This window comes from Lagopus muta, chromosome 5 (genome assembly GCF_023343835.1).
Source record: "Lagopus muta isolate bLagMut1 chromosome 5, bLagMut1 primary, whole genome shotgun sequence".
Classification (NCBI taxonomy): domain Eukaryota; kingdom Metazoa; phylum Chordata; class Aves; order Galliformes; family Phasianidae; genus Lagopus; species Lagopus muta.
In genome coordinates, this window is record NC_064437.1 from 39,080,973 (window position 1) to 39,106,457 (window position 25,485).

The window sequence follows — 25,485 nt, forward strand, 5'->3', positions numbered from 1 at the left end:
AGGAGTGAAATGCTCTGTGTATCTCGGAGATCCCCATCTCACTTAGGCCTGGCGTAAATGTGTTGTGCTGCAGTTCATTGAGCTGATGACCACGAACCCCATAGTTCCCAGGAGATAAACAACTGCTCTTGTGCATGTTCCCTTCTCCCTGGGTGCCATGGGTATCTGTGCATCAGTGTTGCACTGACAGGACTGACTAGATGAGGAAAACGTTATGGACCATTAAACAAACAAGAAACCCCACCTTCATTTTATTGAAGGTACATACAAATCTCATCAGTTTCCTTCTTTACAGCTAGTTGACTCAAGGATCTGTGTGAAAGATCAGGTTGCTAGCTCACAGAAGTTAGCTGGCTTCAAGCAGCTGCAGACTGGTTTTCTCATGCCACCAGCCTGTTGCACTCCCAGAAAGTAAAAGTTTGAAGCCTGACCTGAGTCTGGTTTCTTGCACACGAGATCATTTTGCCGCCCGTGGCCTAGAAACCAACAATGAATGTATAAATGGCAGGCCGGAAGAAAATTCTGAATTGACTATAGGGTGAATGGAAGTTAAATAATTCCCTGAACTTCAACTGAGAAAAGATCACTGAATTCTAAAGCACATTTCAATACAGACAAAGAAAATGTTATTTTAGTATAGATTAAACTTCTGACTAAGATATAGAGGGATTATTGTGTCTGTTTCAGATGTAATTTCATGCCTGAGAATTTACATTGAAGGAAAACTGGTCTGGAACACATTAGTAAGGGCCCTGTTTTGCTGTCAGTTTAATTAAATGGAAACTGCTGGCAAGGAGACTGGAGTGGGTTTATAGAAGCAATACTATTTTGAATGTTGGAACAGGAAACTGTTAGGTCTTCCAGTTTGTAAGGGACACAAAAATGAAACCTGTGATTCATTCGTGTTTACAAACTCCCCAGCTAATATACAATAACCTTAGTGATAAATTAACTGCAATTACACACTATATGTTGAGGCTTCACAATGGCTGCAGACTTTGTAGTTACGAAAACCGTGACCTTTGACGGAGAGGTTAGAACATGAAGTTTTTCCAAACAGCGAGTAGATCTTCGAAAGTATTCACTTTTCCTTTCCTGTTTCATGTGAGTAGATTGACAAGATGTGCAGTGGGTGTTCTGTTTCCTTGCCACAAGATTGTTGTCAGGCAGAAACCCCCCAAAACAAAAAAGCCCGCCCTTTGGGAACATTGATTTATCTGTTAACTGTGTCTGGCATGCTGCCTTTTGGCTTTGATTTCAGAGAGAAACATATTTGGTTACTTTAATAGGCAAAAGCACTGAACCTGACTTGTAGGGAAAAAAATTGTTTTCTTTCCCTTTTTCAGTTCTGTTTACCGTATTCTGACATTCTGCATTGTAACTGTACAACGATTCCAAGTTGGAGTAAAGGAAAGTAGGGCTGGATCTCAGACTCCATCGGCCTCATTTTTAGAGAGCCAGCTTTTCTGGGTGACTCAGTGGGACTGAAAATGAATGTTTATGCTGCTTAATAGCCACTCTGTGACACAGGCTCTGATGATATCAAATGTTTTTTTGTTCTCAAAAATTGTTCATATCCCTTATTTATATATCTCCTTTTTATTTACATTTGTTTTTCTTTTAGAAGTTTTTCCTGAGGTTGTGAGTTGTTTTATCCCCTGCCCCCAGATCTTTTGTTCCCTCTTTTTTGCTTCTGTAGATGTATTTAAAGGAAACGGGGTTTTCTTCCTCTTACTTTGGAAATTCAGATCTTACCTACTTTCAGTTGTGTTTCCAATTCATGATGTCCCAGCGTGTGAGAGTGAAAGCTGAGTATTTGACAAAGTGAGGTTTTTAATCACCTTCCAGTCACTGTGTCATATTTATTGTGTGTGCTTTAGTTGTCTGTGATGGAACTGTGAGTAGGTGTGTGTATACAACAAGCGTGTGTGTTGCTGAGCTCTGCTAGTCAGAAAGCGCTTGGCCAAGGGAGCATCTTTGTGAAAGACTGTGCATTCTTCACATAAGTATCAAAAGCAACAAAGTACATTGTTTGAGATCTGTGGAGATCACAAAAAAATAAAGGGAACTAGAGATTTAAAAGCAGCAAGGAGAACAGAACAGGAAAGATTGTGGAGATCTTCGTCCCTGTGAATTCGATGTTGTTTTTCAGTGAAGCTGTGGGAGGAATCCGTGTTTTAATATTAACTTCAGTCATGCTGTAGCCCAGTGCCTCCAGTGAGCCTGAAATTCGGCATGGCTGGTGGGGGGCAGGGATGAGATTTGGAGAGCCCTTGTGTAATGTGGGGTACTGGGAGGGAAGAAGGGCCGCAGCCATCTTCAGGGATTTTTGCCTCTCGAAGAACCAAGGTGCAGTCTGCCTCGATGCTGTGGCTGCTGTGGGAAAGCTATGGGGCAGTGAGCTGCTTTGGGTGCCTGTCCAGGCTGTGTGGAGAGAAAGGCCTGCCTGGCTGGAGTGGTGGTGAGAGCTAAGGCCACCAAAGCTCTCTGATCTCTAGAAAGTGCACTGAGAGTCTCTACCAGCTAGTTTATTTTAATTTTTCTTTTTCTGCTCTGCTTCATGACAGTACTTCAAATAATTACGCTGATTTATGATTACAGGTATTTTAAAGCTGTAGTATGCTGTAACAAAGCGATGCCAGCTTATTGTTTCTGGCCCTATGCAATTATACAATTGAGTTTAGGCATGTAATAATGTTATAACCGAAATATCCATCATGATGGATTGAATTTCACGAAGTACAATACAAGAATATTTATAGCTCCATTCTTAAAGCTCCTTTTGGGTCAGAATATGCCTCCTTCGTACAGCCTTTAAAAACTTGGAAAAGCCTAAAACTTTTCTCAGTCTGGCCCCAAAGCTACCACTGCGCTGTGCCTGCAAGGGGGAGCGTGCGTGTAGCTGATGGTAAACAGAATATGATAGAATAGAGTAATTATTTCCGCTAGAAAATGAGGATCCGGCATTATTTGTACAGTAACACAAAGTCATTATTTGGCTATGCCGCTGTAATGAAACAATAAAGATCATGCTTAATGTAAGTATCGTCTCCCGAGAGACTTCTTGTTCTCTTTCTAGCATTTTGGCTATTAAAACGCATTTAGATTGCTGGGTCTCATTTCCCACTGTTTTGCAGAGAGTGGAGTGGGCAGAGCCTCCCCTCCTCCCGGCTCTGTTTGAATGTAGACCTTTGGCATTCCAGAAATCTGACCTTGTTTGTAGGGAACGGCTCATTTTTCTATAATGTAATATGAAGCACTCTTGTGTTTTGATTCCATGAAGTAGAGAGTTTAATGTTCCAGCTTGCCGTGATAAGGATACGATCTGGCCAAGATAGAAACACTAAAGGAAATCAGCTATTGTACTGTTCTTTAACATATTGTTTGTGTAGCACTTTCATTTAGAATAATTTTGAATAATCTTGGAGTACCTTTTAAAAAGAGATTTTCTTTTGTTTCTTTCTTGGCCGGGATAAAAAGTGCGGCTTTAAGATATTTCTCCTAAAATAAATTTCAGGCCGCCTCATTTATAGTCAGCATGCCTTGATTACTTGCAGACATACTGGAAATTTACATGCGCTTTTCTCCATTATAAAACACTGATCTGTTCAGATCATTAGCTCCCTCATGACTAGCGCTTGGCAGCAAGCCAAGGCAGGCTAAATCTGGAGCTGTAAATCGTGAGTTGAAATAGCAGAAAGTGGATTTGTAACTTAAAAAGTGTAAACAGTTTGGAAAATGAAGTAATTTTAGAGTATGATTGATTGCCTTAAGATTGCACTTTAAATTAGCCTAGGGTCTCCAATGCAGATATGTGCACTAACTGCTTATTATGTATTTTCACTTTTCTTCGGAACAATAGCGTTGTTGGTAGGCTTCTAAACAATGTATGCTTCTCCTAGAGTGACCTTTGAGGAAATGAATAGTTTTATTGTGTGTCCATTACTTTGCCTGGAACAACATTTTTGAGTTATTAATTTGCCGTGGTCTATAAATAAAGGAATCAAAATGCAAAGCAGCTGCGTTATACTGCATGTAGTTCATCAGCCTTGTGCTTAAACATCACCGTTTAAGATTGATAATGCACCGCATAAATAATTTTTTTCCCTCTGGTAAATTAGTAATGTTTTGCATAGCCGATAGTTGCTGGAGATTGGTCCTTTAGCACTGTGGAAGCAAAAATTAAGGGTTTTTTTTTAAAGCTGAAGTGAGGAGTGACTGCTGTGATGCTGACACTGTGCGTTCCTTTTTCCAGGGATTTACCTGTATGCATCCTGTGGAACTCTGTGTTAACTCATGGCTATGCTAGAAATTAAGAACCTAAAACCATTTATCTGACATTAGTGGTAGTCACAAGTCACAATAAACAGCCCCCAGTGCTTGAATAGAGTATGTAGCAAAAACTCCTACGTTTTCATATCAGAGTGTTTTTCATCTCGCCTTGCCCTAGATTTGATGTCTGGCACTCAGTAGATACCAGGCTCTGTTTCATCATTCTTCTGGAAGCTCCCTTCCCAGAGAATGTTTTTCCCAGGCTGCCACCCCTCTCTGATGTTCCTTCCCTGCTCAGCCCGCATTTGAAGTGAAGATTTTGCCCTTGCATTGGTGAAGGAGCACTGGTGAGCGGTCCGAGCCCAGGCCTGGGAGCCAGGCCTGCTGAGACTGAAGCTCTGTGACTCATTCGGTGGCCTTAAGCAAGTCGAAACATCTCTAGGGAGGTTATTTCACATGTAAAACAGAAGAAATAATACTTATCTATCTACCTGCCTCATAGGAATGCCCTGAGGACTAATTAGCGTCCATTAAGAGCTTTGAAACAGACAGTGCTATCTATTATTAGAGCACACTCCAGACTAGCAGATAGTATGTTGGGATTGTTTCCTACTTAGAGCCTTCATCTCTGCTGGGTGTCAGACCAGAACCCGTCGGGAGCAGAGCACGAGCCACTGGTGCTTTTGGGAACGTTGGCAGCCCTGTGCAGGCCCTTCCTGGGCAGATTGACTGGAGACTTCTGCTCTCGCTGAAAACTTGGAAAGAGTCTGCCTAGAGAAAGGAGTGGGAGGATACTTACTTGTTCTACTCAGCTCATAGGCATAACTTGTCCTGAAATCCTTTCTCACCCTGCCTCCACCTGAGGCCTCTTCAGATAATTCAGGTAGCGTGGCTTCTCTCCCTCGCCTGGAGTTGCTTCCTGGTCCTGCAGGAGAGGAAGAGAGGTGCAGTGCTAGTTCCCAGGAGGAGCACGGGCTGGGCTGGGCTGGGCTGGCAGGTTCACATCACAGGCAGCCTTACTTGTTCAGGAGGCTATTCCACTTTCTTGAGGAGCAAATGCTTCTCTTTGTCTGTTCCTTCCCTCCGCTACTAGATAACAACTCCCCTGCAAAGTCTTTAAAATGAAAATCTGATCTGGGGCTGGGGTATCAAACCATGCAGGTGTGTGTCTGCTGACGGCTGGGAGCCTTTTCACCACCGAGCGAGGAGGGTGCTCATCTGACTGGCAGCTCCTTTTGTTCTCGAGTGCATCTTCTCTCACCATAAACTTTTCTACCTCTCTTTCAGATGCCTTAATAACCTAGTTCAAAGGGCCCAGCCCTCTTCCCACTGAAGCCCACAAGCCCGCTCTTTCTTTCAGTGAGACTAGGACTGCATCCAAGTTGACTTGAGAAAACCTTAATTTCTCTCTGTTTGCTCCTCACACGTCTCTCAGGCCATGAGTAATGTGCAAGGAGATGGGAAAACCTGTGTGAAATTTTCCAAGGGAATTTTCTGTGTTTTCATAACATTAATGAAATTACTTAACACTTCATCAGATTTTGCAGCTCATGGTGTTGGGATTTCGATAGCTCCCTGCTTGGGTGCTCTGACTTCTCAGCACCAGAAGGTGTTCCCCTCAGAAATGGGGCTGAGAGTTCTTAGGAGCGTTTGGCCCGACGATGGCTGTTGAGCCTTGTGGAGACTTTTTTGGCCCAATGTCAGTAGGCGCTGACGTGGGGAGTGAGGCTGTGTGAGGTGCTGGAAGCGCAGGGATGCAGCTACGTCAGCGGCCGGGAGCCGGGCAGCTCCCCACCAGCCTGATCTGCCCTGGTTGCGTGGCAGTGAGGTTATCCTGATGACAGGTACATACTGCATTGCGATGAGATAAAGGACCGTGAATTCTTGGAGAAAAAATACATGGAGGTAGCATTTTTTGTAACCACAGCGTGTTTTTTTCTAAGAAACAGCAGCATGCTAATTCAAATTCTGTGCCGCTCTCGGGTTTAAGCATCATTACACCGCAGATGATAACTTAAGTTTATCTGTAAAATTCTTAAACTGTGTTTTTTTGTTTCCCAGCTTGACTTCTTTTGCTCTTCTTGCCTTTGATTGACTTCCAAAAAAGTTATTAACATGTTGCAAAACAAATAAAAGGGGCTGCTGAAGCTTATTAAAAATGGTTTCTTTTGTTCATCTCTGGCAGTTGACAAATTGTCTTGTGCTCTATCTTACCTGCTCCAGTGTGAAAGGTTACGTGAGAAAATGGCTGCAAATAAATTGCCATTGAATGTTGTCGAAGACTAAGCATACTGCTTCTCTATTAAAGACCTCTTTTAAAGCTCGCTATTCAGGCTCCCCCCTGCATGTCTCTCTAACACTTGTCTGTTATATTATGTTTGGCACAGAAGGAAACATTAAATAGAAAAGAAACGTCTGACTGTGGTGTTTCTAGACCCTATTATCCCTCTGTCAAATGTCCACATGAGAAGGGTACAATTTTTGTCCATACTGATGATGATTTCTGAGGATTTTACTAACTGTCTTCGGAGGAATTGCTGGAAACAAACGAAATTGGAAAGCACATTTTTGCAGCTTTGGAAATCTTACTTAAATCAGTGTAATGAGACGCAGTCAGTAAAATGTAATTATTCTCACTTCTCCATGTGTCAAAGAAATCAGCAGTATGGTTAGGGAGCGGAGGGTTACAGTGAGCTTGTTATTTTTATATGGAGCCAGATACCGCTTGTGTGTAGTACATGGTAAATAGTAGATAATGCAGTTTTTATGTGTACTAAATACCCGGCAAGAATTAACGGGGTTGTTACTTCATTAAGGGTTTCAAAGAGGGCATAAATGTCAGAAGCAGAGCTGCACTCTTTAAATCACTGGACCCATTCCGCCCTCCGCCCCGTGTGTCACGGCCCTGGGACCGGCAGTCTGTCGCTGCTGTTCTGAGAAGGGCTGAGCTCTTCTGAGTTTGGAGGATGATGGTGGAAGGCGCTGTGTGGAACATGGAGATAAGGCTTTTGACCCATGCGTTTGGGGGCAATGGAAAATGAAGGCGATGGATTCTGCCCATGGGAGGGATGGTGTGACAGTCCCATTGGAGTTGGGCTGTGTCATGTACTTCTCTCATTTCTGTGTGAATGCTGTGTGAAAGAGGAGGGAGGAGATGACAGGAGACCTGTTAGTCTAATACTGAGCCCAAGAACTTAGCTTAATTCTTAGTGGATTCTCATGTCTTTTGATTTTACATTCCTTAACATTTTCCCAAGCAAGATGGATCTGCTGTGTACCTCTTCACCTCCTCAGCACAGAAGGTGAGGAACAGAACACAAGTTTAGAAATCGTCAGCCTGGAAAGTATCATCAGAGAAAAATATTCTTTCTTGAGCACTGGCTTAGGGAACCTGTTACTGCCTTTGTTTTGTTGTTCCAGTGGTTAATTATCATCCCTGTAAAACAGTGGGTGCCTCTTTCACCAGTGGCTCCAGTTGCCCATTTTTCTGCAAGCGTGGAGTTTTTCTGTCCTCACTGTTTTCTCTGCACAGTGCTGTGCTTCAGAAGAAAGGAGCCCAGGACACATAGTCGTAGCTGTCATAGAAAAGATGAAGAGAAGGTGTAGGAGAAGTCCCTGGTTGTAAACCTGCTCATGAGAACTCTTCAGGGAGCTTGGAGCTGCAGCCATATCGGCAGTGCAGTACTTGTGCTTGTTGTACTGTCTTGCTTGAGTATTTTCAGAAGCAGGTTTGCATGTAAGTACTGAAGCGTAGTACAGTGGTGTGTTGGATGGTGTTCAGAGATTGCTGAAAATGGTGCATTAAATAGCACTTTGAATTGCAAAGTGCTGGTTCAGTTTTGTCTACGAGAATGATAACACTTATTATCTGATTGTTCCCTGTGCAAATCTCACCTCAGGAAAATTAAATTATGTTTGAATGCAGCTAAAGGAACGTATATCATTATTTCCTTTCGTTGTTAGAAGGGATTTTTACTGTTTGTTTGTTAAAACTGAAGCAGCTGCCATATTTGGTTCTTCGATGATTTAAAAGCAAATAGAGAGGCAGAGCCATTTACAGTACAGTTGGCTTGTTTAATGTGATTTAATTCCTCTTCTTGGCTTCGTCATGTTACCAAATTATGTTTTGAGCTTCCCTCCCCTTTTTAATTCTTTCTTCTTTTTGTTATCAGCAGAATTGAAGCTGCTTATCAGTAACCACGACAACCAGGATAAATACTTGTTTTAAAGCTGATGCACATTCAACCTGAATGGTCCACATGACCCAGAACATTCAAGAGGACAAGCAGCATGTGCTCCCTTCTATAACCAGTCTCCCCCTTCCCCCTTCTCCATCTGCTTTAGAAAGCTAATAGGGCAGTGTAAAACCATCAGAGCCATTTTCCATAGTGATCTGTTGCTGTTTGGCCACGGGCTGACCTGCTCGTGTGCCCTGAGGAACAAGTAGGGAGGGAGATGTGGGTGATGAGGAAGAGAGAGGTTCTCAGGGCCCAGCCCTGACCTCAGCCATGTTCCTGGCACTGTTCCCCTCCTCCTCCAGCTGCTGTCATTGCACTCATCTGTGGCTCAGCACCACGAACCTCTCTGTGCAGGGCTGATCCTGGCTGGGCAGCAGCGCAGGATGCTCCTGGCTTGAAGAAGTGGCTGAGGTGGGCAGGCAGGGCAGAGGGGAGGAGCGGCAGAGATGCCTCAGCACAGAGCTTCACCTGGTCCTTGCTTGCCCTGTTTCTGTGGAGGCAGGAGGTTGGGATGGTCGCTTCCCTTTCGAGGAAACTTAGGAAAACTCTCCTTACCCAGAAATCCTTGCCAGTGAGGACTTCTGCTGGCTGTTTGCTGTCTCCGTTGCTCTTTAAGTTGCTTGATGTTGTGGAATAAATCCTTTAAGCTCTCTCTGTCTCAGTTTCTCTCCCTGTGTAATGGGGATAATAATTTTTACTCATCTCCATAAAGCAGTCTCAGGGCTGTGGATGGAAGGGTTATATAAAGCTGGAGATGATGATTGTCAGTCACTCTTCTTTGGAGCCTGGAAACACCTCATAAACCTGCTTCCTATGGCACAGGAGGGCCCAGGGTGTGCAGAGCAGGAGCCACAGTTATGCGGAGCTGCGTATTGCATCAGGGTATGGAGGAAGGCACTGAACATCCGTCTGGAAACTTTATTAAATTTCTTTTGTCTTCTTCAAAGTCAGACTTAAGGTTTAAATTCAAAGTGATTTGATGAGATAAATATTATGTAAGATTTAATTATATGGACCTACTGTCAGTCATTGATGAACATGCCCTGTTTTGTCCCCATTAAGTAGGACTAGAACAAATTCAGTCCAAATCACTGACTGTAAAATGTTCTTCAGTCATGTGCTTTACATACGCATGAGATGTTGCTGTCTTTTTCTTTTTTTTTTAATTAATGACTGCATTGCTGTTGGGTGGAACAGTAGTTAAAATCTCCAGTAGGTTTGTAAGTCCTCTCCTTCAAATGTTACACTAATCTTAGGAATTCTCTGAACGACTGCTGCTCTTCTGGCGCTGTGACAGAAAACAGAGAGCTGGGGAAGTGGCACAAAATTCTCAGAATTAGCTCTGACTCCTCCTTACAAGGGAAGAAATATCTGATACATGCAGGAAGGCTGCCTCTGGTATTCTGTGTATTGGCAAAATAGCTTTTGCCTTTTGATCAATATAAAAGCAAAATCAGGCAGGCAGACGTCCGTGTAAGAATTACAGGCAACTTGTTAACATCATCATTATCTGGTAAACATAAATGTAATCACTGTGTTCCATATCCTGCAACACGTGTCCTTTGTTCTTGATTGCATTAGCATTCAAATAGAGGGGGGTTCTCAAAGCAAGCAGAGTGGGTCCTGCTAACAAAGCAGTATCCCTGTTGTGTCAGTAATTTACTCAGAGTGTTTTAAACCCAGAAACACAGATTTTCTGTCCCGTGTCACAGGGTTAAATCATTACTGTATTTGTCTTTATCTGTGAGAGAAATATGATTTTCAGATTAATATTTTTAGATCTTGTAACTAATTAGCCAGCCAAGGCACACCAGGTGGCATTAGTAGAGTGAACAGGGACTGTGGGAATGAAAAGGCAGGTGACTTGGAGGAGCTGCCTTTGGTAAGTCCTCCTGATCCCCAAGGAAAGAGGAGCTCAGTGTGCCAGAGCACTCGGGAGTGGTTTTTTGGTGGATTCCTGCTGCAGCTCTTAGCCTGGCCTCTATGCAGAGGATTGGATGCGTGAGGTGGTCAAGCAAGGGGCCTGCCATAATGCAGTATTGGAGGTTATTTCTTTGGGGAGCACTCCTATCACTCGGAGGAGTACCCAGAGAAGTAGGTGACAGTTGGCATTGCTTCTCAGCCAGATGTAGAATCTGGGCAATTATAGGGGTTATTTGGGAGGTTTGAGACTGGGGGGTGATCTGCAGAGGTGGTCTCGTTTTGAGATTTATCGTAAAGGTTTTTAAGTCATAAAGACAGAGTTTCTTCTTCCTTCTTCTGGTATTCTTGCAGTGTTCTGCTAATTCTATTGCTCTTGCATTTTTTGAGGGAACTGGGTTGTTCAGTAAGCTTGGTCTGCCTGCTGGCAAGCTGTGCTGTGGCCTTTGGGATGTTAGTAGAACAGGCATGCTTGAGAATGCTCCCATCCAATCTGCTGCTGTTGCTTTTAGCTGTACGCAGGTTGAATACGAGGAAAAATTTATTGTCAGAGGGTGGTAATGCATTGAAACAGGCTGCATAGGAATGTGGAGGACTTTGAAGAAAAGGGTAGGTATGGCTGTTAGAGATGTGGTTTAGTGGGCATGGTGGTAATGGCTTGATGGTTTGACTAGATAATCTTAGAGGCCTTTTTCAATTTGAATGGTTTTATGTTTCTGTGATCCTCATCTCATCTCCCTGTGTTCTTGTGCTCGTCCTGCAGGACATTGTAGCCAAAGGAGTGGAAAGGGGGAAGGAGAACTGGGTCTGTCTTGAGTGCTAAAGAGCAGAAGTCTTCAATCACAGATGATCTCAGCGTTTTTATGTCTTGGTGGTGAACATGCCTCCTGGGAGGGGATGTTCTAGCATGCATTTGAACCACTGCTTTAGCATATGGCAGCTGTGTTGGTGGCATTCGTGTCAATCATTCGGTCTGCATGCCCAGTCTCTGGACTGAGCTGGTCATTGTCGATGACAAGGCAGTAGTAACTCCAGAGAGTGAAAAGATCTGAGCCTTACCACATAACAGGTTGTGAAGAGATCATCTATCTGACTGTGGAGGGATCTGCATATTGGTGGTACACTAAAACTCTGTTAAGGAATAAAAAGTGTCTGTATGGAATGAAGTATAGCCCCTCACACGTGCTCCCAGTGTGTTGCTGAAGCCCCAGCCTAATGCCAGGCTTTGGGGGCACTGAGCACTGCTGTGAGTGGGCAGGCGACCACTTGGGAGCCCTGGCTGTTGTCATTCAGTACTGCTAGCCCTTGCCATCCCAGTGCCTCCACATAGCCAAATGCGCCGTCCCTCCCTCCCTACCTGCTGCATAGCGATGGTATGGCCACGGCATGCATACAAGCATGGCAAACTAATTATGATCTGTGCGTCCTGTGGGATGCCCCCTTAGTAGTGGAGCTAATGGAAGACGGCAGAGCGGCTCATACTGCGAGCAGGAGGAAGGCTGATGGACACCACGCTGCTGCTGCTGCCTTCATTTTTGCTCTGCATTCCAAATAACTCCCCTGCTCAATTTGCTACCCACACAGCAAAGCATTGTCCCATTTTATCTGGTTCCCCTGATACTTCCATTGCTTATCGTATGAAGATCTGTGTTAACATTTATCAAAACAAATGGCAAGCCTGGGACCTTTTAAGTAGTTTTTTTAGTTAATAAAACCAATCTTCTACTTCTGTTATGTTAAAAGTACATTATCTTTTTATTACAAACTCTCTGCAGCTCAGTCTGTTTTCCTTCTTGGCAATTTCATGACTGCTCCGCTTGATCGCTGTATGGAGAATTACAAAATCATTAAGGGTGGGGCTTTACCAGCTGACTTACAGTACAAGCCATTTCTCAAAATAACCACAACACTGCAACGCTGATGTGTAATTTACGTCACAGTATGTTTTTATGAAATAGTTTGCGGCTTGTTCATTTAGATTTAGAACTGAGTATCTCTTCTCTCTCTTTTTAATCACGAGCTTTCTTCTTTTTCTTTTTTTTTTTTTTACTTTTTAATATTTTCCACTCCTCGGCTTGGCTGGCCTCCAATTTAACAGCTACAGTCAGGAGGAAAAAAAAAAAAAAGATTTTTTTTTTTTTTTTTTTCCTTTCGCCTGCAGTTTAACTGCAAGTGTGTTTTCCTCTTTGATGTATACAATTGTGCTAACTGCCTTGGAAGAGATGGTAGATCTGGGGCAGAATAAATCGCACCGGGTAAAGCAGAGGGTTTATAAAATAGATGCAAAAGTTTGGAATTTCAAACCATAGCAAGCGAATGACGCTATTTAGTCTCCTGCTCTAGTACATTTCCTTTTTAAAAATGACTTTCTGTATAATGTCTTGTAATTAGAACAGGAAATCATTGAGTAACTGGAAGAAGAATAAGAGCACTTAAACTGAAAAGAAAATTACCTTCTGAGAAATTATATTCACAATTTTTTTTTTCCTCTAAATTTTTTCTTCACGCTGCGGTGTTGGTAATGATAGTAACAGATGTATGTGCTCTTATCTGCATCATTGTTCTGCTGGTTTTTTTCTGGGAAAAGAAAGATGGTTTTCAGTAACACAAAAAATGAATGGACAGAAAATGGGAAATGCCTAATTACAAAAAATATTCCGTGTCACAACAGAGTAGCAATTAAATTGAAACTTCAATATAATTATCAATAACAGTCGAGCCTGGAGCCGTGCCAGGCGCGTAAAGTTGCTGCTCAGCCTTTATGTGGTTGCTAGGAGCACGGCGAAAAGTATAAAGCTTCGAGAAAGGAATGTCTAATGTAATAAAGTAACAGAAGGTAGCATAAATCATTGTGAGAGCAGTTCGTATTGACATTATTTTACTTAAATTGGGTTGAAACTAGACATTTAGTCTTACAAGAGGCACAAATTCATATTTCTTCTGAAGAAATAACTCCCTGCTTTCTGGGAAGGAGCAGAGTGTGTGCTTTGCTAACAGAGCTGAATACATATTTGGAGGCTTCTAAGCAAAAATCTTTAAATGTTTGTTTCTGTTGGCATCCAAATGCATTTGCACTAATACGATTAAAGGAACTAAAGGGCAAAATACTTGGCAGATTTTGCAGTTGAGGTAATTAGGTACAGGAAGGAACATGCATAGTTTTTCCATCAAGCTCTATAAAATCATGGTGTGAAGGTCTTTTTAAAGAAAAAAAAAAAAACACTAGCTGATGTTGGGAGTAGATTGTGGCGGTTAGCAATAACATTGTAGTCTGATGTTTCCGAAACAAGCAAACAAAAAGGAGTTACATTTCTGTATTTCTCTGTTCTTTCTGTAAATAGTTCTGGCTCTGGATGGATTTGTTAGGAATGCGTGCTTGTAGCAGGCTCTTTTTCTTTCGGGGCTTTTAATTGTCTTGCATTACATATTAAAAATGGTTGTGCTGATTTGAAAAGTCAGTTTTTGCATAGATTCATTGTGTTTGGCATTTCATGCATCTCTTGCTTACAAAGACAACTTGAAGAACATGTAATCCAACATAAATGCCAGGCTGTGCCAAATCCCGGCTCTCTTTACCCCTCACAAAGGGAACTGTTGGATTACATCTGTGCATATATAGGCAGTGCTTGTAACGTAGGGGCGGAACCTTGCGCTGTAATTACAGTTGCTCTGTTTTCAGCTCTGAAATATATAAGTAAATGAAAAATTGACATTGGAGGGGGGTTATTAAAACAAGTAATTACGGTATAAGCATAGGATTAGAGTCATTTCGGTGGAATCTTACAAGCAGCATACTGTAGGTATCATCTTTTACCTTGTTTTCTCCACTGAAGCTACAGAGTGAGACACAGAAATAAAGCACCGTGGTTTGCAAAAACCTCAACCAAATGTTTTTAGAAATCACATTGTTTTTCTGGATTTTAATGAAATGCAATCAACATTTCAATCCTCCTAACAGTAAACTCCTTCTGATCATGTTTACAAAAAATAGTCAGCAATATACACTAAACCCACTGCTAAATGACGAGTTCGGTTGTGCTAGAAGAGAAATACTTCTTTGGGCTTCCATTTTATTAGGGATTGGTCTACTTTGATTTCTCGTTTCTTGTGTGGGTGTGGCTGAGAAAAAAAGTCTTTGTTCCAGGAGCACTGTTTGTCTTTCACTAAACAAATCTTCAGTTTATTCAGTCTTTATTCATTCTTGGAGCTTTCTGTTGAACACAGAGTGAGTGAATAAGGAGAGGAAAAAATGCATCATGAAGTACTCAGCAGAGTTGCACAAGCATGGGTAAAAGTGATCCAGTGAAAAACTGAGTGACTTTAATTTATGCTGTGGGTTTGAGTTAAGATGCTGGTCTGCAGGGTTAGGAAGTTTGTATAATTCTGTGCAGGGTCTTAGAGAAATTTGTCCAGAAAGTAATGGTTTACTACAAAGGCTGATAGAACATACGTTTCTGTGCACCCTGTTTAAAAAGCTGACCACATCCTGGCTTGAGAAAAGCGTTGTCAGATCAACAGATTCAGCTCACCACTATCTACACAGAGGTATAAAGTAGTAATAACGGTCAGGCAGGCATATATGAAACTCTCAGAGGAGCTAAAGGATGGATCATGTGCTTAATTCCTAGAATGGTTTTCCTGATCTGATTTTAGAGTTTGCTAATAAGGAAGAGACTGACCTAATCCCAGGAGCAGTTGTCACGTTGTTTTGGAGGCTCGTGGGACACTTACTGAAATCGAGGCATGGTCACATCCTTGTGGCTGAACAGAGATGTTGGAGCCAGAAATTTCTCTTTCTCAGAGAAGTAACATAAATGTTCTTTACCACAATGTATTACTCTTACTTCTAACTTCTACGCAAGTAGTTTCATCTTCCCACCTACCTCAGGGCTGTGGGCAAAGTTCTGCATTCAGGTGCTGTGCTCATAAAAGCAGGGCTTCCCCAGCCCCTCGGCTGTGCTGAGGTTTTTGTAGCATCACATTTGTCTGCACTGGTGACATTCGGGACAATCTGTCTGCTTCCAGAGACTTCTGTAAATGTAGGCTTTTGTGTGTCAACATTTCCATTGCCTCACGCAAATCGAGACGAGCTGTGCCTTTGTATTTAGCCAGAAAGAGCTGATCTGACATTTCTTTCAATATCTGAAGTGATTTTTACTTTAAGGCTGAGAAAGATGATTTCAGTATTAGTAATGGGATTAAATATTAGACCTTTTGTCTCTGAGTACTGAGTTATTCAGTAATCAGGGTAAGCAGAAAATGTAAGCTGCATTCTCTTGCTTTGTCTTCATTGGCATGCAGGGAAAGGCATGTTCAGCTGCCCCACCTGAGGAGATAAATGAGCATAAAAAGAAGTGCTGTTAAGTACTGGCTGCATACCTGCAAATGACTAATTTCTCATGTTTGCATCTCTGGATTTTTGCTGTTGGGTTTCCTGCTGGTGTCATATGATGAAACTTGATTGTGATAGTTCAGCATCCGCCACCTTTATGCCCAATATCATGTAAAACTCAGGGGAACAGAAAGAAGCGTACTCAGGACTGCTTTACATTTTGAGCGTACCTTTCGACAGTATGAGCTTCTCAGAAATTCATTTGCTCATTGTGCTCTGTAGGTCCTGCTGCATTTGCAGTTAATCTGAGGAAAGTTCACTCTATCTGTTGGGCCGCTTTGCACCACTATGCGGCTCAGAGCAGCCATGCTCCTGTCTGTGGCCCTTTGGTGGCCAGTATCAGGCACTTCAGAAGAGCCTTAGTAGCTGCGCTCTCCGGGGCTCACGTGTTATTATTTTTAAAAGGTGTTAGGTAGTGTCAACATGAGCTCAGTGGGGCTGTATAGAGAGCTGAGTGAAAATGGCAGATAATATTTCTATCAAAGCAGCCAAGTTGGCAAAGGATGGTGAGCACTTTGATTCAGGCAATTGGCCAGCTTGTTCAGAGTGGAGTTTCCTTAGTCAGGTAGAGTTCTTTGTGGGGAAGCATGGCAGAACTGGACAGGAAGCCAGAGAAGAAGCTGTTCCAATAAATGTTTTTAACTATTTCTATTTTTAACCTTTCTTTCAAAAACCACCATGTTATAAAAGATAGGTCTTGAAGACAGTGAACCTGGGGCCCTGGGTTTTCTGAGCTGCTTGATTAACAGCTTTGTCCTATATTTTTTTTGATGTAATAAGGGTAATTCTCTTTTTTTTTTTTTTTCTTCTTCCAGGTGAGGATGATGAAGATTCAAACCTGCTAATTCTCAGCTACCCACAGTACTGTCGCTATCGTTCCATGTTAAAGCGCATTCAGGACAAGCCTTCTTCAATACTAACAGACCAGTTCGTTTTAGCCCTGGGTGGCATTGCAGTAACAAGCAAGAACCCCCAAATCTTCTACTGTCGGGATACATTTGATCATCCAACCCTTATAGAAAATGAAAGTATATGTGATGAGTTTGGTAAGTCACTTCACAGCTATTTTCTTTTTCACATAATAAAGACATTTTTCTTCTTCATAGGTATCCACCGATTTCCAAGGGGAAAATGTGATTCCTTTAAAGTGAATCAATGCTATTTATTGTTTGAAATTCTAAGTACCAAATGTGCTCTTTCCTCTGAGTCTGAAGGCTTCTAGCTACTGCTGATCTCACATTTGCAGCTTGAGTTTCTCACAATCAAAGATAATGTTACATGGATAGAGTATGTAGCACAGTCACTCAGTACAAGTGAAAGGATCCCTTGTCTGGATTTGGAATTTATCTACTTTAACCATTACCCTGTGGCCCGTGTCTTTGCAGAAGCTTTACAATGTATGTTGTTTTGTTAAAGCCATTGCTGGTGCTATATGCTAATAAATGCAAAACAGGAAAACTGTGCACATCCCTTGCTGCTGCAGAGCACTCGTCAACCATGCATCTGCTCCAAGGGCCTTGAACAAATGTCAGCTACAGACTGTGTGTTTCTGGCCTTTCTGAAAGATGGTTTTTTTTCAGCAGGAGTTTCAACTAGGAGTTTGATTTTCCATGCACAGAGGCAGTTCTGAGAGGTGATCTCTTAATTCAAAAGGTATAGAGAATACCATGCCACTCCAGGGAAGTCTGCAGCACCTTACAATTTGGGGAGGGGGGGCTGAAAGAGACAACTCCAATAGCTGCCAGGTGATTTAACATTTCGGTTTTGTTTTGCTTTGTGTTGTTGAGTCAACCCAAGTGCAGGATTTGTACTGGTGAAATGCGTCAGAATGCTTATTCTGCACACACTCAGGTCAGCTCTAGTAATGGGTCCAGTGTAATTTCTTTAGTAAAGAGCCTGTGCTGTGAGAATCAAGTTTTATTACCCTTACTACTAGATGGATGAGCGCCGCGAATCACGCTAGTGAAATCTCCTTGTGTAGCTGCAGGCTGCACCTTTGCTGTGGGCTCCATACATCTCTGCGAGGAAGCTCTGTGGTCTTTTAGACAATTTTTTAAATGTGTTTAGTCCATAATAATGGGAGCGAGAGGGAAGGTGCTCAGCAGTGCCTGTAATGGGAGAGTAACATCCCGCTTTGTCCTAACCCTAGCATGCTGGTTACTTGTTTTGTGCTCAGTCCAGGCCTTTGTTGTGGTGGCAGAGAGGAGCGCCAGCTCAGCAGGTTGGTGAGGCGTTTCAGTGGTGTGGAACTGCTCCTGTACCGTGCACAGAGCAGCTCCAGGCAGGTAGGAGAGAGCTGTCCTCCTGTACTGTTGTCACTGGAGCATGCTGCTACTGTGAAGAGTTTTAATTTTGTGGTGTTGAACTATTACAAAATTAGGTCCAAATTGTCAAGTTCACTTACAGTCACACCAAACATTACAGGCTTTCAATTATGGTTATAAATGTTGGTTCCTCTTGGGGATGGGGAGGTGGAAAAAATGAATGAAATATCCTGGAAGTTTGTTCCAATACCACAGTATTATCATGTTGAGTTTTATTTACTCTGAGCTTTAGCTTAGAATATAAAGTTCAGTTTTAATTGACTATCCCTCTCATATAGGAAAGGTTATTTTAGGCTTGAAGGCGTTTGATGAGCATACCATCTGTTTTCTGCAGAGTATTTTATTCAGGGTCATTCCTTGATTACAGGTTTGTTGAAATAGTTGGATCCATAATGTAAGTGTATCATGGAATATTAGTAATAGATGAATCAAAGAGATGTGGAGTGATACAGAAACTATGCTCAGTGAACCATAGCAAGTGCTTTGTTCAGTCTCTGAAAGCTAACTATGCCATTCTCTTGACCTTTGCGAGGCAATTATCTCATTATCAAGCCAGAGCCACAGAAATCTTTGCCATAGAAATTAATAATGTGTATTTAAAATGTAGTTTGGTTTAAAAAGCAGATTTTCTAAATGCCTATTAAAAAATAAAAAATTGACTATTCTTTAAAAATATTTTTTACAAAAATAATGAATGTAAAATTTGCAAGCCCTGCTGTGCTAGGAAGGAAAAACTAGCGAGTGTATGGTTCCATCGCTATATTGCAGAGTGTACGGTGTCAATTATACTACCTTTGTTGAAGGGAATAGGCAAAGTGCCGTCTTATCCCTTTCTTTGCTGGCAGGACAATAAAATGTACAACAGTTCATTATACAAACAGTTTATGTTGATATCATGCAGATTGATGTCACATGTGGAAAGTGATGACTGCTAGAGCTAAACAGAGGCAGGGTGGTATAGTAGATAAATGGATTACTCTAAGGCACTGGTATTTATCAGTCAAATCTGAGGGGGAGACCAGATTATAGAAATGTGGCTAAAATTCTGACAAGAGAATCCAGACCCACTTAATTTTGAGAGGCTTGGCTATTTCTTAACTTGCAAATGAAAGAAGTGTGCAGAAAGATGAAGATGGGACCATGTGTGTTTCCCCATTGCCTGGAATTCCTCAAAATCTAAAGCAAACATAAAATTTGGGGCAGTGTGGATGAAAAACAGCTTTGTGAGATCCCAAGACTTCTGATGAGGATGCAGGGTTCCATCAGAAACTGCTGTGTGAAGTGCCGCACCCTCTCTGAGCACTGGCACACCATGCAAGAGATGCAGCTAATAGCAAGGAGAGACCAGAAACACCTCTACAAAGATCCCTGTTCACTGTGGTGTGTAGTTGTTGTTCTTGTTAGGCAGTTTTAATGGAGAGAAGTGTTTTTCCAGGAAGTATTATTCCTGATTTTATTACACCTTTCTAACAAAAACATTTTGTTCTGCTCTGATTTCCTTCTCATCTCTCCACCCTTTTTCCCCATTCTGAGGTTAACAAAAAAATAAACAAAGCAGGAAACGATCAAGTTTCGTTGACAGAAGTTAAGGTGAAAAATTCTGGGTTTTTGGTGTGAGATTTTTGTCTCTTTAAATTGGAAAGGTCTGTAGATGCTGTGCATCGGCTCCCTCCAACATGGGCTGGAGGAGATGGTGTGAGGTGTTCCAGGCCTGGCTGCTGCGGGCCGTCCCGTGTGGATGGCCACTGTCTGTCTTGGAACTCCAGCTGTGCCTCCAGCATGAGCTGCCACCACAAATACCTGCCAAGGGGGCTGGCACCTTGGAGTCTCTGCTGGCATCTGCGTGGTCATGGTTTCTCTTCAACTCCAGGTCATTGCTACAGACAGTTGTCAAAGTTTGAGTTAGCAGCCCCTGGGGCTGCTGCTATGGAATAACTTTTGTAAATACATTTAATTTACTAGTATTTGCTGTGTAATCTGTGTGAACTGGGGCTGTTTAGTCTAAGGAAAAGGAGGCTGAGGGGAGACCTTATTGCTCTCTTCCAATATCTGAAAGGTGCTTACAGCAGGAGTGGAATTGGCCTCTTCTCACTGGTGACAGGCGACATGATAAGGGGAAATGGCCTCAAGTTGCGCCAGGGCAAGTTTAGGTTGGATATCAGGAAAAACTTCTTTACACAAAGAGTTGTTAAGCAGTGGAATCGGCTCCCCAAGAAGGTGATTGAGTCACCATCCCTGGATGTGCTTAAAAACGGTTTGGTTGTGGTGCTCAGGGACATGATTTAGCAGAGGGTTGTTAGAGTTAGGGTAGTATGGCTGGGTTGTGGTTGGACTCGATGATCTTTGAGGTCTTTTCCAACCCGAGCGATTCTGTGATTCTGTGATTCTATCATATATGCTGCAAGAGCAATGGAATCAAAAAACAGGGGTTCTAGTAGTTCTCATTATAGATTAAAGAGGCTAGCTGGAAACCAAGCTGCACACACGGTGTCCAGAAGATGTGTTTGAGGACTCTGGGCCAGTGTGCAAAGTAGTTGCTACAACAGCATGCAACCTTTCAGTGCTTGCCCACCTGAACAAGGTGACTTGATCTTCTACCAGGCCTGCACCTGCTCTGACTTCCAGGGCTCATTGGTGAGTGTGGCTTCTTTCCTCAGCCAGCTGTGGGCTGCATTGCAGAAGGCACATTGGCCCCTACTGTGCACAGCTGTGTTCCTTGGCAGAGTCTCCACAAGCCTGGGACTGCATGGTGCTGCAGGAGCAGGAGAGTCAGGTGAAGGTGGGTTTCTGTAGCTCCGTCACCTTCTCCGGGAGAAAACCAACACAGAAAGATTTGTCACAGTGCTTTTCTGAATGAATATTGTAAATCCTGCCCACAATGGATGAACCAGAAGCTTGTCCATTTTGTGTACATGAGTTTGACTGCTGTACAAAACAAGAGTGTGAGGGAAAACTGAGTGCCTTCCTTCTTCTCATTTTTTTTAAAAATACGTTTGGTAAATCATTCTGGCTTACTTTTGTAGCAAGCTGGGTCCAGTGTGCCATTAAAAAAGCTATTTGGTCCCTGAGGTGCTGTAAACGCATGTTGGCCCCTGAAAGAAGGTTAAAAGTTTTATTCTTTCCTGTAGAGGCTAATTTTTTGTAAAACATTTCATACCAAAAAGTGAGAGAACTGCATCCTGCTGTAGTATTAATATCATTTTTTTCTTCTGAGAGAATTAAATTTCTCCATTTTATCATAAGAGCAATGCAGTAAGAATCTTCTCCTTATGTAAGTGATGCATAGAGGTGTTGCAATCCCCACTACCCTTCTCTCTCCCTTCCTCCCAAAAAGCTAACAACAACATATTGCTTGCTTGGGAAAACCCATCTACATTCAAAACAAAGCAAAAACAACTGTACCTTGATTAGCTCAGATCTCTCTACTGAGCAATACAGAAAGCAGATCCTCTCACTGCTGGTAATGAGTTGGAGTGAGGAATGACTTTCCTAACCTCTGGGGTTTTCTGGGATATTTTCAGGACTTACCTTCTTTCTTGTCATAGGCCATGGAAACAGGGCTGCAAAGAAGAGAGGACTGTTTAGACATAGGTCAAGTGCCGCAGACAATATGTAGGATGGGAGCTGATGGCTTCAGAATATGGAGTGGTATGGTACCTTTACTCCTGGAGCAGCTGAAATTTTGTCCTTGCTCTCGTTATGCGTCTGAACTATGAGTTTGTGACTCAGAGTTAAAATATGTGGTTTAGGGGGTGAAAGATAACAAAACCAAAACAGGGAATGAAACTTAAAAGAAAGGAAAGAAAAGAAAAAGACAAAAGAAGGAATGTTTCCCGTTTTACTGTTGATGACGTTCTTTATTTGTGTGAGTCAAAATAATCACTCTTAAGAATGAAAGTTTGGGGTTTTTTACATTTTTCAGCAGAAGTAAAATGTCAGCATTTCTGCTATTGACAGTTTTGGTTAGTTCCAAGGTAATGTACATCAGTGTAACTCAGCAAGGCCAGTAGGAGCTTACTCTGATTCTGGGTCTTACAATCTCAGTTCTTCTAATCTTCTCCTATCCCATTAGATGATCACTTGTCCAGAAGGTAGGCACACTAATATTCTTTCTTCTTCAGGATTTCCTTAGTCTGTATCCATCTGCTGCTTGAAATCTCTGATGAGTGTCTTTATCAATGTAGCTCATAACTACATTTTAATAATCAAGAATAGGTCCCAAGTTAATTTAGCCAAAATTGGTATCTGTTTGATGTGGCAAGCTTTCATTCTTTGTAAGAACAGAGCAAGCTCAGCATTTAGTCTCCAAAACTGACTAGAAGAAGTGTTTTATCACTCATACGTTTATAGTAACTTAACAAGTGATAGGATTATTTAATCAGCTGGTATTAGCTGTGATTAATTACAAGATTCTCATGAGTGTGCCATCAGTTCCCCACCTTTCGATATCAGCATCCAGCATGAAGTAGTGCAGGCAGCTCAACAATGGAAGAGCCTTTTTTTTCATTTTCTTTTTTTATTCTGCATTTTTGGAATGTTGTCTTGTCCTGTGCACAGAGGGGTCTCCTACCCTTGGCATCTCCTAGGCAGATGGACACCCAGCTGGGACAGGGCAAAGGCTCAAGCTGGTCAGGCACTGCGCCGGCTGAATCTCATCTTGTGCGACATCCACACTGTAATGGTGGAAATGGAAGCTTGCTTTTTCTCCCTTTAAAAAGTGCTCAAAAGCTCTGAAATCTTTTTACCTCTCTGCTTTCCTCAGTGGCTTTTTTTTTTTTTTAGTTTTTAAATAGATGCATTCAGGCTGTCTAAGATATAAAAATTGCATTAGAGTGAGACCACTGTTGGTGCTCCTCTGATAAGAGTGGAACACTGAAGCAGTTACAAATGTGATGGGAAGAGCATGGAGACTTTCTTTTAGCATGTTGCTGGGGCCTCTTTAGATGGAGCTTTGTGGTGGCATCTCCAGGAGTCTGAAAAACATGCACAACTTTTCCTAGGCCCTGGGTAGTGTGGCTTAGCTAAATATTTCAAATTTTAACTCATTCAAAACAAAAACAGGACGTAGCTGGAGCGGAAGTAGTGATTAATGTATAATAGTGCTGTATACAGTGTAGATAGATAAATGTACATTTCCTCCCCCTCAAGCCCCACCTCTGCAAACATAAGCTTTTAGCCTGAAAAAGAAAATCTGGAAATGTTCTGGATTCTGGTCAGACCTTCTTATTTTGTTAATTCAACTGTAGAGTGAGATATTAATGATCCCCAGATGTTGTTTATAATGATTGATTTTTCAGTTGTGAAAAAATACTTGCAGTTTTTTTAAACAATTGATATTTTCTAGTGTGCTCTGCAGCATTTGAATAAAATGTCTGAAGGCAGAGCTGTTTATATGCTCAACATAATTGCTTCTGTTAAGTGATTTCTTCATTCTTCACATTTTTAGCTCTAATTGCTTTTCCCCCATACATCTAAAAATAAATATTTGCAAGTTTTGCATTCTGTCACTCATTGAAATGCATAAAATATTTGTATACTCAAAGTAAAAAGCACTGATAGGGGGTCACATTCTGTCTCACCGAGAGTGGCGTAAATCCAGAAGGACTCCCTTCACTTCACCAGTTAACTAAGGGCAGAATCACACCCAACGTTAACAGCAAGCTGCTAAGTGAGCATAAGTAGTGTGTGGAAAAGTAAGATAAAATACCTTCCTGTCTGTAAGAACTTCAAAACAAATGCTGTTTTATTTTTACCTTTTGTGTGTGTGTGTGTGTGTGTGCATGCATGCATTTTCAGTAGCAACCGCAGGTGTAACCAGGATAAATATTAAGATAGACTGTTTCTCACTCCATAAAACCAGAGTCAGAACTCTTGTAAGGCCTGCTTCTGCAGCACAGCTGGGGGTGCTCAGTGCTGCTCCATCCCTGCAGGCAGCAGACATGAGACGTTGGGCAAGGGGGTGCCTCTTCCTCCTGCCCCCACCTTCTGCTGCAGCTGCTAGGGCCAGGCATGGCCGGGGGCTTGGCCGGGGGCCTTGGGCAGCCCTGACATGGCTCAGGGTGATTGTGGGGAGTGAGATGAGACCTCCATGGCAGAGCGATGGTGCTCCTACCTCCAGTCCAGTGCTTTTGCTTGGAAGGCTCCTTTCCTTTTCTGTGTTTTGGTTGGGTGGTGGACACATGACGTATTGTGGGGGTTGCGTGTTTCCTTAGTCTGAGCTCAGCAGAGGCCGAATGCGTTCTTGCAGCAAAACAGGTTTAGGGAGTGTGCCACTCTCTGTGCGTGATCAATGTAAACTATCACGTGGGCGTTGCTGTGTGTTGCGTGCACCCGCTTTCTTGGTGGCCATTCACCCTGGTGGTAGATGTCAGCTGTGTGGCTAGTTTTATATTTCCCTCATCAAAATCACTTTTTGCCCTCACATCAGAAAGCAACCCGAGCCACATTCATCACAAGCATGAGTGTGATGCCGGAGGTGTGCAGTTGCACTGCTGGAACCATTTTCTTCTCATTATCATTTTGAACAAGCACTCGCGAGAGCATCCTCATGTGAGTGTTCTGTGCCCCAGTGCCCAGGGGCCATGGGACTGTGCTGCGGGGCTGGGTGTAGAGCAGTAGGCCCGCCTCCCTGCCCTGCGAGCAGAAGGAGAAGTGGTTTGTGTCAGAATATGGTCACATTCTTCTGATTAAACCCGCTCAAAAAAGACAACATTGTAATATTTTCCAGCGACTGTTTATCATGAATTACGTCAGCCTCGGTTTAAATTGCTATTATTTCTCCTTAATGCTTCTTGGTGCCTGCATAATTTACAGCATTGGCAGCTGCGGGACTATGAAATAACCTTTCACAACCACCATACAATAGTAAAGAACATGAAGTTTTTGTTGTTAATTATTATGGGTCTCCTTTAACTTTTTTACAAAGTGACATAAAATATTGTTGAGGTATTTATGGTTAAAGCTACTTTTACATGGATCTATTTTGCTTCTGGCTAGTTCTTAACTAAAGCAGTCATTTGTGGTTATTATGCCTTGGGAGATATTATGTCAGAACTGGTTTAGGAGTATTATTATGTATCACATGTCATATATTACATGTCAGCACTTGAGGCTGTCTTTCAATAAAAACAAATGTAATTTCAGTTAATGGTCTTTTAGGTATAGGCCATTTGTAAACTTACCTGAGTTCATTTGAAGGTATACTAAAAAGCTTTGTTCTCGCGGAGTGCACTTGAGTAATTTCATTTTGGCTTCGGATGGAATTTCCAAAATATTTGTCATTATTTCAATCGGAGGGTACTGCCTCTAGAAAGCAAACAGTTTCCCAATCGCCAAGTTA

At 42.3% G+C, this 25,485-nt stretch overlaps 1 protein-coding gene across 3 annotated transcripts in view; it reads left to right on the forward strand.

Annotated features, from left to right (window-relative positions):
• The window catches only part of ARID5B (AT-rich interaction domain 5B), a 108,509-nt gene that overhangs the window by 23,374 nt on the left and 59,650 nt on the right, over positions 1–25,485 (forward strand). For all 3 annotated transcript variants that reach the window (XM_048946424.1, XM_048946425.1, XM_048946423.1), the window contains one exon: positions 16,638–16,868. In XM_048946424.1, coding sequence (XP_048802381.1) covers positions 16,638–16,868 — 231 coding nt within the window. The remainder of the gene's footprint in view (positions 1–16,637; positions 16,869–25,485) is intronic.